At 38.7% G+C, this 14,126-nt stretch overlaps 5 protein-coding genes across 5 annotated transcripts in view; all 5 read right to left on the reverse strand.

Moving 5' to 3' along the window:
• Positions 1-10: 10 nt before the first annotated feature.
• Positions 11-1,063, reverse strand: LOC132179987 (serine/threonine-protein kinase BLUS1-like; the record flags this gene model as incomplete). The annotated part of the gene is made up of 1 exon (XM_059592818.1): positions 11-1,063. A coding segment is annotated over exon 1 (1,053 nt), but the record flags the coding sequence as incomplete, so codon positions are not given.
• A 2,063-nt stretch (positions 1,064-3,126) lies between these two features.
• On the reverse strand, positions 3,127-4,434 carry LOC132178318 (serine/threonine-protein kinase BLUS1-like). The gene has a single exon (XM_059590766.1). It carries the CDS (start codon positions 4,432-4,434, stop codon positions 3,127-3,129), a length of 1,308 nt encoding a protein of 435 aa, XP_059446749.1.
• A 4,135-nt stretch (positions 4,435-8,569) lies between these two features.
• On the reverse strand, positions 8,570-9,661 carry LOC132178319 (serine/threonine-protein kinase BLUS1-like). Its single transcript, XM_059590767.1, has one exon. The coding sequence runs from the start codon at positions 9,659-9,661 to the stop codon at positions 8,570-8,572; it is 1,092 nt and encodes a 363-aa protein (XP_059446750.1).
• A 2,195-nt stretch (positions 9,662-11,856) lies between these two features.
• Positions 11,857-13,068, reverse strand: LOC132178320 (serine/threonine-protein kinase BLUS1-like). The gene has a single exon (XM_059590768.1). The coding sequence runs from the start codon at positions 13,066-13,068 to the stop codon at positions 11,857-11,859; it is 1,212 nt and encodes a 403-aa protein (XP_059446751.1).
• Positions 13,069-13,818: 750 nt separating this feature from the next.
• Positions 13,819-14,126, reverse strand: part of LOC132178321 (serine/threonine-protein kinase BLUS1-like) — a 1,386-nt gene continuing 1,078 nt past the window's right edge. Inside the window, exon 2 of the mRNA XM_059590769.1 lies at positions 13,819-13,898. Coding sequence (XP_059446752.1) covers positions 13,819-13,898 — 80 coding nt within the window. The remainder of the gene's footprint in view (positions 13,899-14,126) is intronic.

Raw genomic sequence — 14,126 nt, forward strand, 5'->3', positions numbered from 1 at the left:
CCATCAATATAGTTTCACCGCCAAACCGAACTTTTTTCACAACTGAATCAGTGGAATCGGTTGGGTACACTGGGTCGAGTTCAAACTCGTCCTCGTTGAAGCTCCAACTGCTGATCCTTCTCTGTTCGATACTCTGCCTCCCAGACGAGCAAGAGGAGTCACCCACTTCTCTGTTCTTGCTCCTCAGCGGCGCATGTATATTAATCTTGCTTCCCTTGAACCTTTGTTCAAGACTAGGCAGCCCCTGCAAGACATTCTTTACAAGAAAATCCAAACCCCCGCAATTCTCGAAGAAGGAATGCTTCAACAATGTCTCTGCCGAGGGCCTCTTTGATGGGTCTTGATGGAGACACGAAGCCACCATTTCTTTGAAAGCCTTGGAGAAATTATTGTGATTTGAAGACGACAAAGGAGGGCGTCCGTGGGCCAATTCTAAAGCAGTGATCCCAAAGGACCATATATCAGCCTTTACAGTGTACCCTTGTTGGGAGTGTATTACCTCTGGGGCCCGCCAATACGGAGCGTCTGCAAGTAATGTGGACCATCCTTGACGAGTTGATCTCAAAGCCTGGTAGATTGAGGCCAACAATCCAAAGAAGGAAAGCTTGACGGACCCATTTGAGTCAATGAGGATGTTACCGGGCTTGATGTCTCTGTGAGTGTGTTGTTGGGTGTGAAGAAAGGACAAGGCAGTTAGAGTTTGTTTGAGAATTATGGCGATGCATGGCTCGGATAGGCCGTCTGGGAAGGAAGAAGATATTATGGATTGTAAAGAACCTGCGGACATGAATGGCATCACCAACCAAAGGTGTTGATCATCTGTGAAGGAACAGAGAGCGTTGAGGACATTTGGGTGGGACAAAGGCGGTGGCTTTGATTGCCACCACCATGCTTGATCAAGATTGATGGCTTTGATTGCCACCACCGTGGAGTTCATGGGCACGCATACGGCCTTGTAAACAACAGCGCAAGGACTAGCACCAACTTTATCTAGAATCTTGTACGACTCCAAGTCCAATGGGTATTGGACGACCCTTTTGGGCTCTTCTTCTTCGTGAGCCATGAAAAGCACGTACTGATCGATGATCTTGGATGGGTTTCTTAGATTTGTTTTACTGGGTTTTTTTCTTGGATATGGCGGATTATTGAGAGCTGCAGGACGATGATATATATATATATATATATGTTACGAAAAGGATGAGGAAAAAGAAAAGTATGGAATTGAGCGATTTTCTGGTGCGAGTTGAAAAAGAAAGCCGGTTAGACCGGTGGGCTGGAAGAGGCTGACGTGGCAGGCGGTTAATTCTCTCAGAATCAGTTAACGACTTTGCTAGTGGGGAAGGGGGAAGAGTAGGGGTGTCAAAAATTACCGGGGAACCGGAACCGGAACCGGGAAACCGGGAAACCGGGAAACCGGGGTCCCGGTTCCGGTTCCGGTTTGAAAAATCTAAAAACCGGGTACCCCGGTTCCGGTACTGGTTTTTGGTACCCGGTTTTTACCGGGAATACCGGAACCGGGTTTCCATTTTATTTAATAATATTTATATATTATTATATTTATATATTAATATATATATTATATATATTAATATTTTTTACACTTAGGTTTAGGTTTAAGGTATTTTAAAAAATTAAATTTTTATTTCTAAGGCCCAAATAGGCAAAAATAATGATTTTTTAGGATTTTTGGACTTTTTAAGGTTTATTTTTTAATTATTTGGAACAATCACAACAAAGTCCCTTTAATTTAGACAAAGAAACTAATAGATTTTTTAAAAAATGGGCCAACTTATGAAAAAAAAATTGGCTTATTTTAGGCCCAATACCTAAAATAAGCCCAAAAATCAATTTTAAAAAAAAACCGGTTACCGGACCGGGTAATACCGGAACCGGCCGGTAACCGGGACCCCGGTTAACCGGGGTCCCGGTTCCGGTTCCGGTTTTAGGCCAAAAACCGGGAAACCGGACCGGGTTGACACCCCTAGGGAAGAGTATGGAATTGAATAAATTAGTGTATCCATGCTACGTGCCTAGTTACCTTGCATCAATTATCTCTATGCCTAGCTAGGTGTTACAACTATCCCTCCCACTCAAAGGGACGGAGTCAGAAAGTATTATAGGACAAGGGACAAGCCGTGAAGGCATCCACATAGGAAAAAACAAAAAAACAGAGGCAAGCCATAAATTTAATTTTTTATTTATCATTTAAGGTGGTAGATTAATGGCTCAAGAAAATTTTTAAAGTAATTAAGTACGTACTAAGGCATAACCTAGAAGAAGAAAGAAGAAAAAAAATTAAAGACCTACATTGAAAATCACATTAAAAAAAAAGCAACATTAACCATGAGACGAAAACAAAGTGATTTCAAGCCGCGTTTAAGATAAAAACAAATTATCTTAGAGTATATTAAGATAAAAACAAATTACCTTGCACCGCTTTCGTTGGGAAAATTAAATCAGTATAAAAAAATAAGCTCTAAATTTCAAAATTTAAAGTTCTCGATTGTGGACTTATGCTTGTTTAGGGTTAGAAAAGTAACGGGATGTACAACATAATGCTTAAGAGAGATAAAATTTAGCGAGTAAGGCCAAATTTCAAATGAGTAACTAGTTAGCTTAATGGGTTAGGACCAAAAGTAAGGTATAGTTACTACAGTTTTTAATGGGTAATGGTTAAAATATTTGCAAATGAGCAACCAGCTTTTAAGTTTTAATAGGTATATATGGCCCAAAAGATTTTTTTGGGTATGAGCAAATAGGGCCAAAAAATTTGTAGGTAGGGCCAATATTTTTTATTTTTTCTAGCTTGGGTAAGGGCCAATTGACTAAAAACTAAAATTTTGACCTTAGTTTTTTTTTTTTTTTCCTAGAGAATTGGTGTAAACGTATTCTGGTCTACTCTAATTTTGCCATGGCCTACTCTAATTTTGTGCTTTAGAGTAAACGTATTATGTACTTCTCATGATTTCTAGCTCGCTCGATCCAATTATCTTGTGGTACTTTATATTAATTAGAGGGACTAGTCTTGACCAAAGTTAGATAATTGTAAATTTTAATAAACTGAAACAAAAAACGAGATGAAAATTTAGAACTGAAACAATCTTCAATCAGCAGAATTATAATTAATTAGCGTCGGCCACTACAACTGGCATATGAACCAGAAATTTGACGCTCGAGTAAATTTAACTCCATCTCCAACTCCAACGTCCTCTTTCTCTCATTCTCCAACTCAACCCTCTGACTCTCAATAACCTGAGCCATCTGCTCCTCATTGCTCATCTCTCCACCTTCCTCCCCACGCAAATCAACAATCAGAGTGGTTAACGCTGCCCTTCGCAAATCCAATGTCCTCTTCAACGCCACCAGACCCTCCAACTTGACTTGGGTCGCCTTTTCCACAACCTGACCCGGTGAGCGCGGAATTAACTCGCCAGACTCAGTACCCGACTCACCTCCCTCGTCTTCAATTATTATAGATTCACCGCCAAACCGAACTTTTTTCACAACTGAATCGTCAGTGGACTCGGTACTCTGCCTCGCCGATGAGTCACCGCCCAACTGCGCAACTAGCTTAATCTTGAATTCCTTGAACCTTTCTTCAACACTAGGCAGCCCTTGCAACACATTCTTTACAATAAAATCCGAACCCTTGCAATTCTTGAAGAAGGAATGGTTCAACAATGTCTCTGCCGAGGGCCTCTTTGATGGGTCTTCATGCAGACACGAAGCTACCATGTCATTGAAAGCCTTGGAGAAATTCTTGAGCTGCTTTGAAGGAGGGAGATGATCATGAGACAAAGGAGGGCGTCCGTGGGCCAATTCTAATGCAGTGATTCCAAATGACCAGATGTCAGACTGCAAGCCGTAATCATATCTTTCCTCCTTTGGCATACAATTATTGCCCGGAGCATCAGTGAACATCAAAGAGGATGATGCAAGCTTGACGGATCCATCTGAGTCAATGAGGATTTTACCGGCCTTGACATCTCTGTGAACGAGTCCTTGGTTGTGAATAAAGGACAAGCCGGCTAGGGTTTGTTTGAGAAGTATGGCGATGCATGGCTCGGAGAAGCCGTGTGGGAAAGAAGAAGATATTATGGATCGTAAAGAACCAGCGGACACTAACGGCATCACCACCCAAAGGCGACCAACATGTGTGAAGGAACAGTAAGGGGTGAGGATGTTTGGGTGGGAGAGATAGGACATGGTCTGGACTTGGTCTTGAACATTTTCTATATCCGCCGGGGAATATTGATCAAGATTCATGGCTTTGAGTGCCATCAACATGGAGTTCATGGGAAAGCACATTACCTTGTACACAACACTTGTACAACCGACACCAATTTCATCAAGAAAGTGGTACGTCTTGGAGAAGGTTGTGGCCGATTGGGATTGGGCCTTTTCATTCTGATCTTCTTCTTCTTCGTGAGCCATGAAACTAATCACGTACTGATGATCTTGGATTTGTTTTACTGCATGGGTTTGATTCTTCGATGAAAAGAAACTGCTATGAAAAGAATGAGGAAAAAGAAAGTAGGGATTTTTTTATGCTCAATGATGTTTTTATATGAGATGAATTTTTATTAGATTTTAATCCAATGATAATTTTAAAAGCCACATACGTGTGTTAAAAAATAGGAGTACGTTAGCATTACTCAAAGTAAAAACAAGAGGTGTGTGATGTAAGTGCCGTTGACCAATAAGTTCAAAATTTTCCTTATAAAGTATTAATTTTTTTTTTTGGGTGTTCTTTTTAGGTAATTGTTGATCAAACTAGTTGATCAGAGCACTTACATTGGATTAACCAAAATAGCCAAAAGGTTATTTTGGCTTGTATTAATTGTAGCAAAAAATATCACCATAAAAAAAAAAAAAAAACCTGCCATCCATCTAGTCACTTTAGCTAACGATTTAACTACATGTTGCTACAGTGCTCAACAAATTTGTTAAGCACAATAACTCAACAATGCATAAATTAAATTAATAATGAAAAATCAATTTGATTCTCTCTCATCTTTTGGAATAGTAAAGGTATATAAAGAAATAATCTTTTAAATGGAATAGTGAAAGTTCAGAGTTAAAATGAATATATGTGCTTTTAAAAAAGTGAATAGTTATATTAAAAAAAAGAGAGAAAAAAGTGCTATTTAATTAAATTACAACTCCCTCCTTGTTTCTTCCTCTTCCACTAAATTCATTGTTACTGAATTTGACAATGCATGTCCTTGCACCTTAAAATAGGCATATTAGTAAATGTTGTCTCATATTGGTGAAGTATAAAGAAAAATAATAGTTAATATACGTAAGTAGACCAAAATCCATTAATTTAGGCTTTTGGATTACAAGTGACCAAAAGTTGACCTTGCCTATTGTTGACCTCATTTCTTACACTAAGATATAGAGAAATAGTAACATATGTTTACAATCCTAATTTTTTCCGTGGAGAAAAAAACTTCAGATGTAATGCAATATTAGATTGCATATATCACAAAACTAATTCATCATGTCATAGAAGAAAGAGAGGGACCTAGAGACATAAGCCTTGAGCCCTAAGTCCATTAAGACACTGATGTAACGTGGCTTAGTGGCCGGGCTGCAAAGAAGAACATCAATAAAGAACGGATAGGTATTTCTAGATCTTGAAACGATCAAAGGATCTAAGAAATCTTTTCTAAACGCTAGATACTCCTTAGGGTTTGAAGGAAAATCATGAAGAAATTCAACTCTGAGTAATCTTATTGATAAAAATTGATTCATAAATGAACTTGGATTCCTAGAATTCTTCATCAATCGATTCACCTTCCTTCTCCACACGCATAATATGAATTTGGTAGATGGATTTGAGAATCACAAATAACGGTCAAGTTGGCTTGTCGCGGACTCCCCGCATCAAACCACGACTTCCTCCAATGAGATCGCGCCCTACTAAAGGTAACCACGTCATCCTCATCTACAAAATGTGGAGTTGGTTGACAGTGACGAACGTTAAGACCACCCATGTTGTCCAATTGGTTAGTGAGAGTCTCTATTTGTCCACTCATAGCCTCCAACTATTCCTCCATGTGCTGCCAACAAATCGCTGATTGATTCTTCATCTTCGCCGCCTCTCTGGGCACCTTCTTTTTGTCGGACCTCTCTATCTTTTCTTTAACAAGGAACTCTTCTAGTTGCAAGTAACCTTGAGAGTCCGTTGTGTCGAGCTTAACGCCTGCTTCAAGTGGAATAGCATGAGCTTGTTTCATAGGAAATTTTCTCCGCATTCCGCGCCCTGCAAAAAGGATTGGCAGGTTCACTCTCAACGATAAATTTGCCTTCTGCCTCTGCGTACCACGGTCTTGGTTGACGACAACAACTGTTGTGACCACCCATGTTGAATAATTGGGTAGTGAGGGCTTCGACTTGATCCCTCATAACCTCAAATTGTTCCTTCATGTGTTGCCAACAAATCACCGGTTGCTCCTTACGTTCTGCCTCTATGCGCACGTATACTTTGTTCTTGTCTGTATAACGGTTGCCCCTCCCCACTCATGAAAAGTAACTTGGGCTCTGATACCAATTGATGCAACATGGCTTAGTGGGCTGCAAAGAAGAACAACAATAAAGAACGGATAAGTATTTCTAGATCTTGATACGATCAAAGAATCTAAGAAATTTTATCTAAATGCTAGATACTCCACAGGGTTTAAATGAAAATCATGAAGAAACTCAACTCTGAATAATCTTATTGATAAAAACTGATTCATAAACAAAAGCTATGTTCTATTGTCTATAAAACATGCATTTATAGGCCCCCCAACCCTAACCCTAATAGTAATACGAATTAGAGTCGAAATTGAAATTTTACGAGTCCCGTCCGGACGAGACATACCCCCGTTCAGAGGGTCACCCAAATAACTAAACTTAAAGTATGTAAAACAACTAAAAACTAAGTAAAAACTGAAGCATAACATAGGGCCGTTTGGACTGCTTGCGAATGGACGTCTTGGGTTTTATTATGGTGACTTTCGGAAGAGATCCGTTCGGACGGCTTACGAATGGCCTGCGAATGGAGGCTCTTTTGACCAAGTAAACATCGGAATTAGCAAACTCTCGTGAAACATGAATTATCTTTCCAACACCGCAAAGTTTGCTCCAATCTGAGGGTTAAAACTCTAGATATGGTATTTTTAGTAGAACTCGTCGTGTGCGAATTTTTCCCTACATCATTGCTCTTCTTTATAGAATCTTTAGCTTTCCAGTCTACATTAGACACTCTATAAAGGATCTCACCTCACATATATGGATGTAATATGGTGTATTTGTTTTCTTTACTTAAGTTGTACTAAGCTAAGGTGTCAATCACTCATTGAAGGGTACAAAATGATGAGTTTGTGCCACAACCCCATAGAAGCAGCTCTCAATGTGAAAACAAAACATAATAATGAATGTCTCTATAAGAAGGATTACAATTTGATACACTTTATATCAGCCATTTAATAGTTATGGCTTAGTAATAAATTACAAATTATAAAGACAAGTAGTGCCAATCCATTTTTTTGAGCATGTCAAGGCAGCTGAGTATGTTTGAAGAATGGAAAATAGCATTTGTCTTTGAATACTTAACAAATAATTATACCTTAAAAAATAATGATTTAAAAAAATAGAATTGATGGGGAAATTAAAACAAAAACAAGTATCAGAATCTAAATCTCAACCATATATAAGCATTAACAACAAATGCCACCTTTAATATTACAATAGCAACAAAACCAGCTTTCACAGTGACATGGAGGTTTCATATCTTAAAGGAAGATCAATGACTATGCATGATTAAAAAATATATAAAAGAACTTCGAAACCAGTCACCACAGACATGTAAAAGCAGCATTATATTTTTCCACCAGAAGAAAGACACAATTTTTTATTAGAATCAAATGATCACCACAAGACTATACAAAGTACATTGTTGTATTAAGACGCAGAAAATTTATTCAGCTTTTTCTTATTAGAAATACTCAATGCTATATAAATGTCCTAGCTAGCTAGCTAGCTAGAGATCTTCCAAATCCATCTCCAACTTCTTTAAGTTCCACTCTTATCAGGCCACAAGACATTGATATTTATTAATGCTATAGTACTACTCAATATTTTTGTTAACACAATTTCTTTAATTAGTCATTGAAGTTCAAATTTAAATCCAATATTAGTTACAGGTATTTATCCAAGGCAATTGCATGGTTGTTATGGTAGGATGGTGACGCCCATATATTCCGGGCTTTTGGCATGAAATCAATACTCAATTGCTTAATTGTTTCCAATATAATTCGGAAAACAAATATAAAAAATCTTCAAAACCAGTCATGGTTAATCCACAGAATCAAAGGCAGCAGTAAAAGAAAGACACAAAGTTAGTTTTCAGCTGCCTGCCTTAATAAAATATAATTGGTCATCCAGAAAGTAATATGAAGACTGATCAGAAACGGAAACTTGTTTTATTAGAATCAAATGATCGATCTATTGTGACACATTCATGCACAGAGCAAATTAATTATTTTCAGGTCTCTATTATTAGAATAGAAATACACAATCTTCAATCAGCAGCAGTAGCACCACCGCCATGTGCCGCCTTTTCCACAACCTGACCCGGTGAACTCGGAATTAACTCGCCAGACTCACCCAACTCACCTCCCTCGTCTTCAATTATTATGGATTCACCGCCAAACCAAACTTTTTGCACGTCGGTGGACTCGGTTGGGTACACTGGAACGAGTTCACTACCCTCAGCATCATCATCGCCATTATTGTTATTGGTCGTAAACCGCGCAAGTAGATTAATCTTGGTTTCCTTGAACCTTTCTTCAACACTAGGCAGCCCCCGCAAGACATTCTTTATAAGAAAAGACGAACCCTTGCATTTCTTGAAGAAGGAATGCTTTAACAATGTCTTTGCCGAGGGCCTCTTTGTTGGATCTCGATGGAGACACGAATCCACCATGTCATTGAAAGCCTTGGATAACTTGTTGAGGTTTGAAGGAGGGAGGTGATCATCAGACAAAGGAGGGCATCCGTGGGCCAATTCTAATGCAGTGATTCCAAAGGACCAGATATCACACTTCAAGCCGTAACCATATTTTTGCAACGGTGACATACCATAAGTGCCCGGAGCATTAGTGAACATCAAAGAGGATGATGCAAGCTTAACGGATCCATTTGAGTCAATGAGGATTTTACCGGGCTTGATGTCTCTGTGAAGGCGTCCTTGGCTGTGAAGAAAAGACAAGCCGGTGAGGGTTTGTTTGAGAATTATGGCGATGCATGGCTCGGAGAAGCCGTGTGGGAAAGAAGAAGATATTATGGATCGTACAGAACCAGCGGACATGAATGGCATCACCACGAAAATGCGACGTCCATCATTTTCGAAGAAATAGTGAGGGGTGAGGATGTTTGGGTGGAAGAAATAGGACATGGTCAGGACTTGACGTTCAACATTTTCTATATCCTCCGGGGATTGATCAAGATCAATGGCTTTGATTGCCACCAACATGGAGTTCCTGGGCAAGCACAATATTACCTTGTACACAACACCGGTACAACCGACACCAATTTCATCAAGAAATTTGTACGACTCGGGGAAGGTTGTGTCCGATGGGTCTTCTTCAAGAAATTCTTCTTCGCGAGCCATGAAACTAAACGTACACCTTGATCTTGGATTTGTTTGACTGGGTTTGATTCTTCGATGAAAAGAGTGAGGAAAAATAAAGTAGGGATTTTATTTAGCGGTTTTCTTGTGAGAGTTGAAAAGGAGAAACAGTTAAGACACGGCTAGCGCGCGTGGTTAATTATATGCTTTGAGCGGAAGACGATGCATGCAAGCGCTCCAAAAAGAACATTTTTTCTCTTAAAAGCAAGCGTGGGTTCTAGCATTTTTCTTTTTTAAAAATGTCGCCAAAACTAATAAAAGTTTGATTATTATTAATTAATAACTGTCATTCGTACGTGTAGATGCCTAGTTGACCGTGGGCTGAGGTATATATGAATAAAAAATGCCTGCAAAAAGATAAGAAATAATTAGCAAAAGAGCTTAATGGAGCGAGTTAGCGAAAATAACTATGACGCTTAAATTAGTTAGTATAATTTATGAGAGAAAATTGAATGGAAAAGGTTTTTAGGAGAGAGTTTGTAATGCTATACTTACTTTTACTTCTTTACATAATTTTTTCACACTCATATGTAGTTTTTAAAACGGTTGTACTTGCACTTATGAGGTTTGTATCCATTAGTTTAGGTTTTGAACTAAAAGTAGTGTTATAATATGTATATTAATTTACTCTTGTTTGACTCTCTTGATATTTTTTTCTCCAACAATTGGTATCAGAGCCTAAAGAGCATTGTTTCTCTAGGAGTACCCATGATGTTCTTGTGTGTGACGTTCTTGTGTGAGGGAGAGTTTGGTCAGCGTGGAAAAGACTCACAAGTGAGAGGAGAGTTTGGTCAATATGAAAAAGACTCAAAAGTGAGGGGAGATTTGCTGTACATGCATTGAACCCAAGCCCATTATTAGCTGAGGCTTTTGGTTTAGAAGTGATGTTTTAGTATGTATATCAACTTACTATTGTTAGACTCCTTTGGTGTTTCTCTCAAAAAAAAAAAAAAAAATCATTGAATATGAGATGATCTTTATTAGACTTTACTTTAATAATGATTTTAAAAGCCACATATATGTGAAAAAATGAGTGTAAAAAAGTGGGAGTAAGTTTGCATTACTCAAAGTAAAAACAAGAGGGGTAGTGAGATGCGAGGGCAGTTGATCAATAAGTTTAAATTTTTCCTTAATTATGAAGTAATTTATTTTTTTTGTAGGAGTTTGTAGGGCAAGGCACGACCCGCCCTGGCCTTAATTAACGTGGCTTCGCCATTGATGCTTGCCATGTGGTGGACTTAGAATTGTTCAATTATTTTCCATGTATGGAAAATAATTGATTAAAAAAAAATAGAATTAATGGGGAAAAGAGAACAAGTATCAGAATCTAAATCTAAACCATAAGCATTAACAACAAATGCTACGTGGCAACAAAACCACGTGGAAACACCGAGGGAGATCAATGACTATATATGCATGATTGAAACAAATATAAAAGAACTTCAAAACCAGTCATAATTGAAAATTATATACCCACCACACATGTAAAAGCAACATTTTTGCACCAAAAGAAAGACACAAATTTTTATTAGAATCAAATGATCACCACAAGGCTATACTAAGCACATGATTTAGCTTTCTCTTATTAGAAATACACAATGCTCGATCAATCAGCTAGAGATCTTCCAAATCCATCTCCAACTTCTTTAGGTTCCACTCTTTCTCATACTCCAACTCAACCTTCTGCCTCTCTATATCCTTAGCCATCTCCTCCCCTCCTCACGTAACTGAAAAATTAGATTCTCCACGCTTACCATTTGCACATAAAAATGACATGTGTCTATTTTTTTAATAATATGTGAGATGCACATGAGTTTTTAATAAAATTTATTCTAACCTTATTTATGCTATTAAAAAAAATATGTGCATTTCACATGTTCAACGAACATATGTCACTTTTATAGATTAGATTGAAGGAAATTCATCTAACCAAGTTTGAAGGAAAACTTTGTTCGGGGTACTCTAACTTCTCTAATTTTGTATGCTTTAGTACTGTAATCATCTTATGTACTTCTCATGATTTCTCGCTCGATCCAATTATCTTGTCGTACTTTATATTAATTAGAGGGACTAGTCTTGACCAAAGTTAGATAATTGTAAATTTTAATAAACTGAAACAAAAAACGAGATTAAAATTTTGAACTGAAACAATCTTCAATCAGCAGAATTATAATTAATTAGCGTCGGCCACTACAACTGGCATATGAACCAGAAATTTGGCGCTCGAGTAAATTTAACTCCATCTCCAACTCCAACGTCCTCTTTCTCTCATTCTCCAACTCAACCCTCTGCCTCTCAATAACCTGAGCCATCTGCTCCTCATTGCTCACCTCCCCACCTTCCTCCCCAAGCCACTGAACAATCATAGTGCTCACCGTTGACCATCGCTCATCCAATCTCCTCTTCAACGCCACCAGACGCTCCAACGTGACTTCAGTTAATATAGATTCATCGCCAAACCGAAATTTTTTCACAACTGATGAGTCACCACCCTCAGCGCCATTGTTATTGGTCGTCAACCGCGAAATTACCTTAACCTTCTTTTCCTTGAAAATTTGTTCAAGACTAGGCAGCCCCTGCAAGACATTCTTTACAAGAAAATCCGAACCCTTGCAATTCTTGAAGAAGGAATGCTTCAACAATGTCTCTGCCGAGGGCCTCTTTGATGGATCTTGATGGAGACACGAAGCCACCATGTCATTGAAAGCCTTGGATAACTTCTTGAGCTTTGAAGAAGAGCGTCCGGATCCGTGGGCCAATTCTAATGCAGTGACTCCAAAGCACCAGATATCAAACTTCAAGCCGTAACCATATTTTTGCGCCGGTGGCATACCATTAGTGCCCGGAGCATCAGTGAACATCAAAGAGGATGACGCAAGCTTGACGGATCCATCTGAGTCAATGAGGATTTTACGGGGGTTGATGTCTCTGTGAAGGAGTCCTTGGCTGTGAAGAAAAGACAAGCCGGTGAGGGTTTGTTTGAGAAGTATGGCGATGCATGGCTCGGATAAGCCGTGTGGGAAAGAAGAAGATATTATGGATCCTACAGAACCAGAGGACATTAATGGCATCGCCACCAAAAGGTGACGTCCGGTAACATGTGTGAAGGAGTCACAGTAAGGGGTGAGGATGTTTGGGTGGGAAAGAAAGGACATGGTCCGGACTTGACGTTCAACATTTACTATATGCGCCGGCCGGGATCGATCAAGATCCACGGCTTTCATTGCCACCAACATGGAGTTCTTTGGAAAGCACATTACCTTGTACACAACACCGGTAAAACCGATACCAATTTCATCAAGAAAGATGTACGTCTTGGACTTGGAGAAGGTTGTGGCCGATGGGGTTTGGGCCTTTTCATTCTGATCTTCTTCTTCTTCGTGAGCCATGCATGAAACTAATCACCTGAACTTGGATTTGTTTTACTGCATTGGTTTGATTCTTCGTTGAAAAGAAACTGTTATGAAAAGATGAAAAGAATGAGGAAAAAGAAAGTAGGGATTTTCTTTAGCAGTTTTCTTGTGAGAGTTGAAAAGGAGAAACTGTTTAGACAGAGCGCGTGTGGTTATATGCTTTGAGCGGAAGACGATGCATGAAAGCGCTCCAAAAAGAACATTTTTCTCTTAAAAGCAAGCATGGGTACTAGCATTTTTCTTTTTAAAAAATGTCGCCAGAACTAATAAAAGTTTGATTATTATTGATTAAAAACCGTCATTCGTGTACATCGATCCCTAGTTGACCGTGTGCTGAGGTACGAATCAAAAATTTATGCAAAGCAGTAAGAAATTAGCAAAAGAGCTTACACGAGTCAGCCGGCGAGAAATAACTATGATGTTCGAATTAGTATAGTGTATGAGAGAAAATTGAATGGAAAAAGGTTTTTAGGAGAGAGGGCGTAATGCTATATTGATTTCCATTTCTTTACACAATTTTTTCACAATACTCATAGGTGGTTTTTGAAACGGTTGTACGTGCACTTGTGAGGTTTGTGTCCCACCACATTGTTAAAGTGTAAAGAAAAATAGTAATTTACCCTTGTTTGACTCTCCTGGTATTTCTCTTCCCAACAATTGGTATTAGAGCCTAAAAAGCGTCGTTTCTCTTGAAGAACGTGTGACACTTGTTTTTTTTTTGCCTAATCAAATAAGGGAAACTGGGTTACATGGGATCAAACAACAACAAAAAGGTGGGCACTCTAACAATAAAGCCCAAACGAAAACTGCAGCACAAATACAGAGGAAGATACAAGAAAAAGTCCAAAAAGACCAAATAGTAAGCAATGGTTTTATTCACGGTTCAAGAGAAACCATAAACAAGCCAAGCCTATTGAAGGGCCACACAAGGCAGTGCAGATAAGCAAAATAACTCAGTGAAGAGTTCTATGCAGTAAAGGCAATAGTCACGGTTAAATAATTGTTGTAGAGATAGCATTGCAGAAAATCGTAAA

The sequence above is a fragment of the Corylus avellana genome, chromosome ca4, assembly GCF_901000735.1.
Source record: "Corylus avellana chromosome ca4, CavTom2PMs-1.0".
NCBI lineage: Eukaryota > Viridiplantae > Streptophyta > Magnoliopsida > Fagales > Betulaceae > Corylus > Corylus avellana.

Bases quoted from the DNA above. Each gene is read 5' to 3' on its own strand.
- LOC132178318 (XM_059590766.1), bottom strand. From the start codon at position 4,434: ATGGCTCACGAAGAAGAAGAAGATCAGAATGAAAAGGCCCAATCCCAA.
- LOC132178319 (XM_059590767.1), bottom strand. From the start codon at position 9,661: ATGGCTCGCGAAGAAGAATTTCTTGAAGAAGACCCATCGGACACAACC.
- LOC132178320 (XM_059590768.1), bottom strand. From the start codon at position 13,068: ATGGCTCACGAAGAAGAAGAAGATCAGAATGAAAAGGCCCAAACCCCA.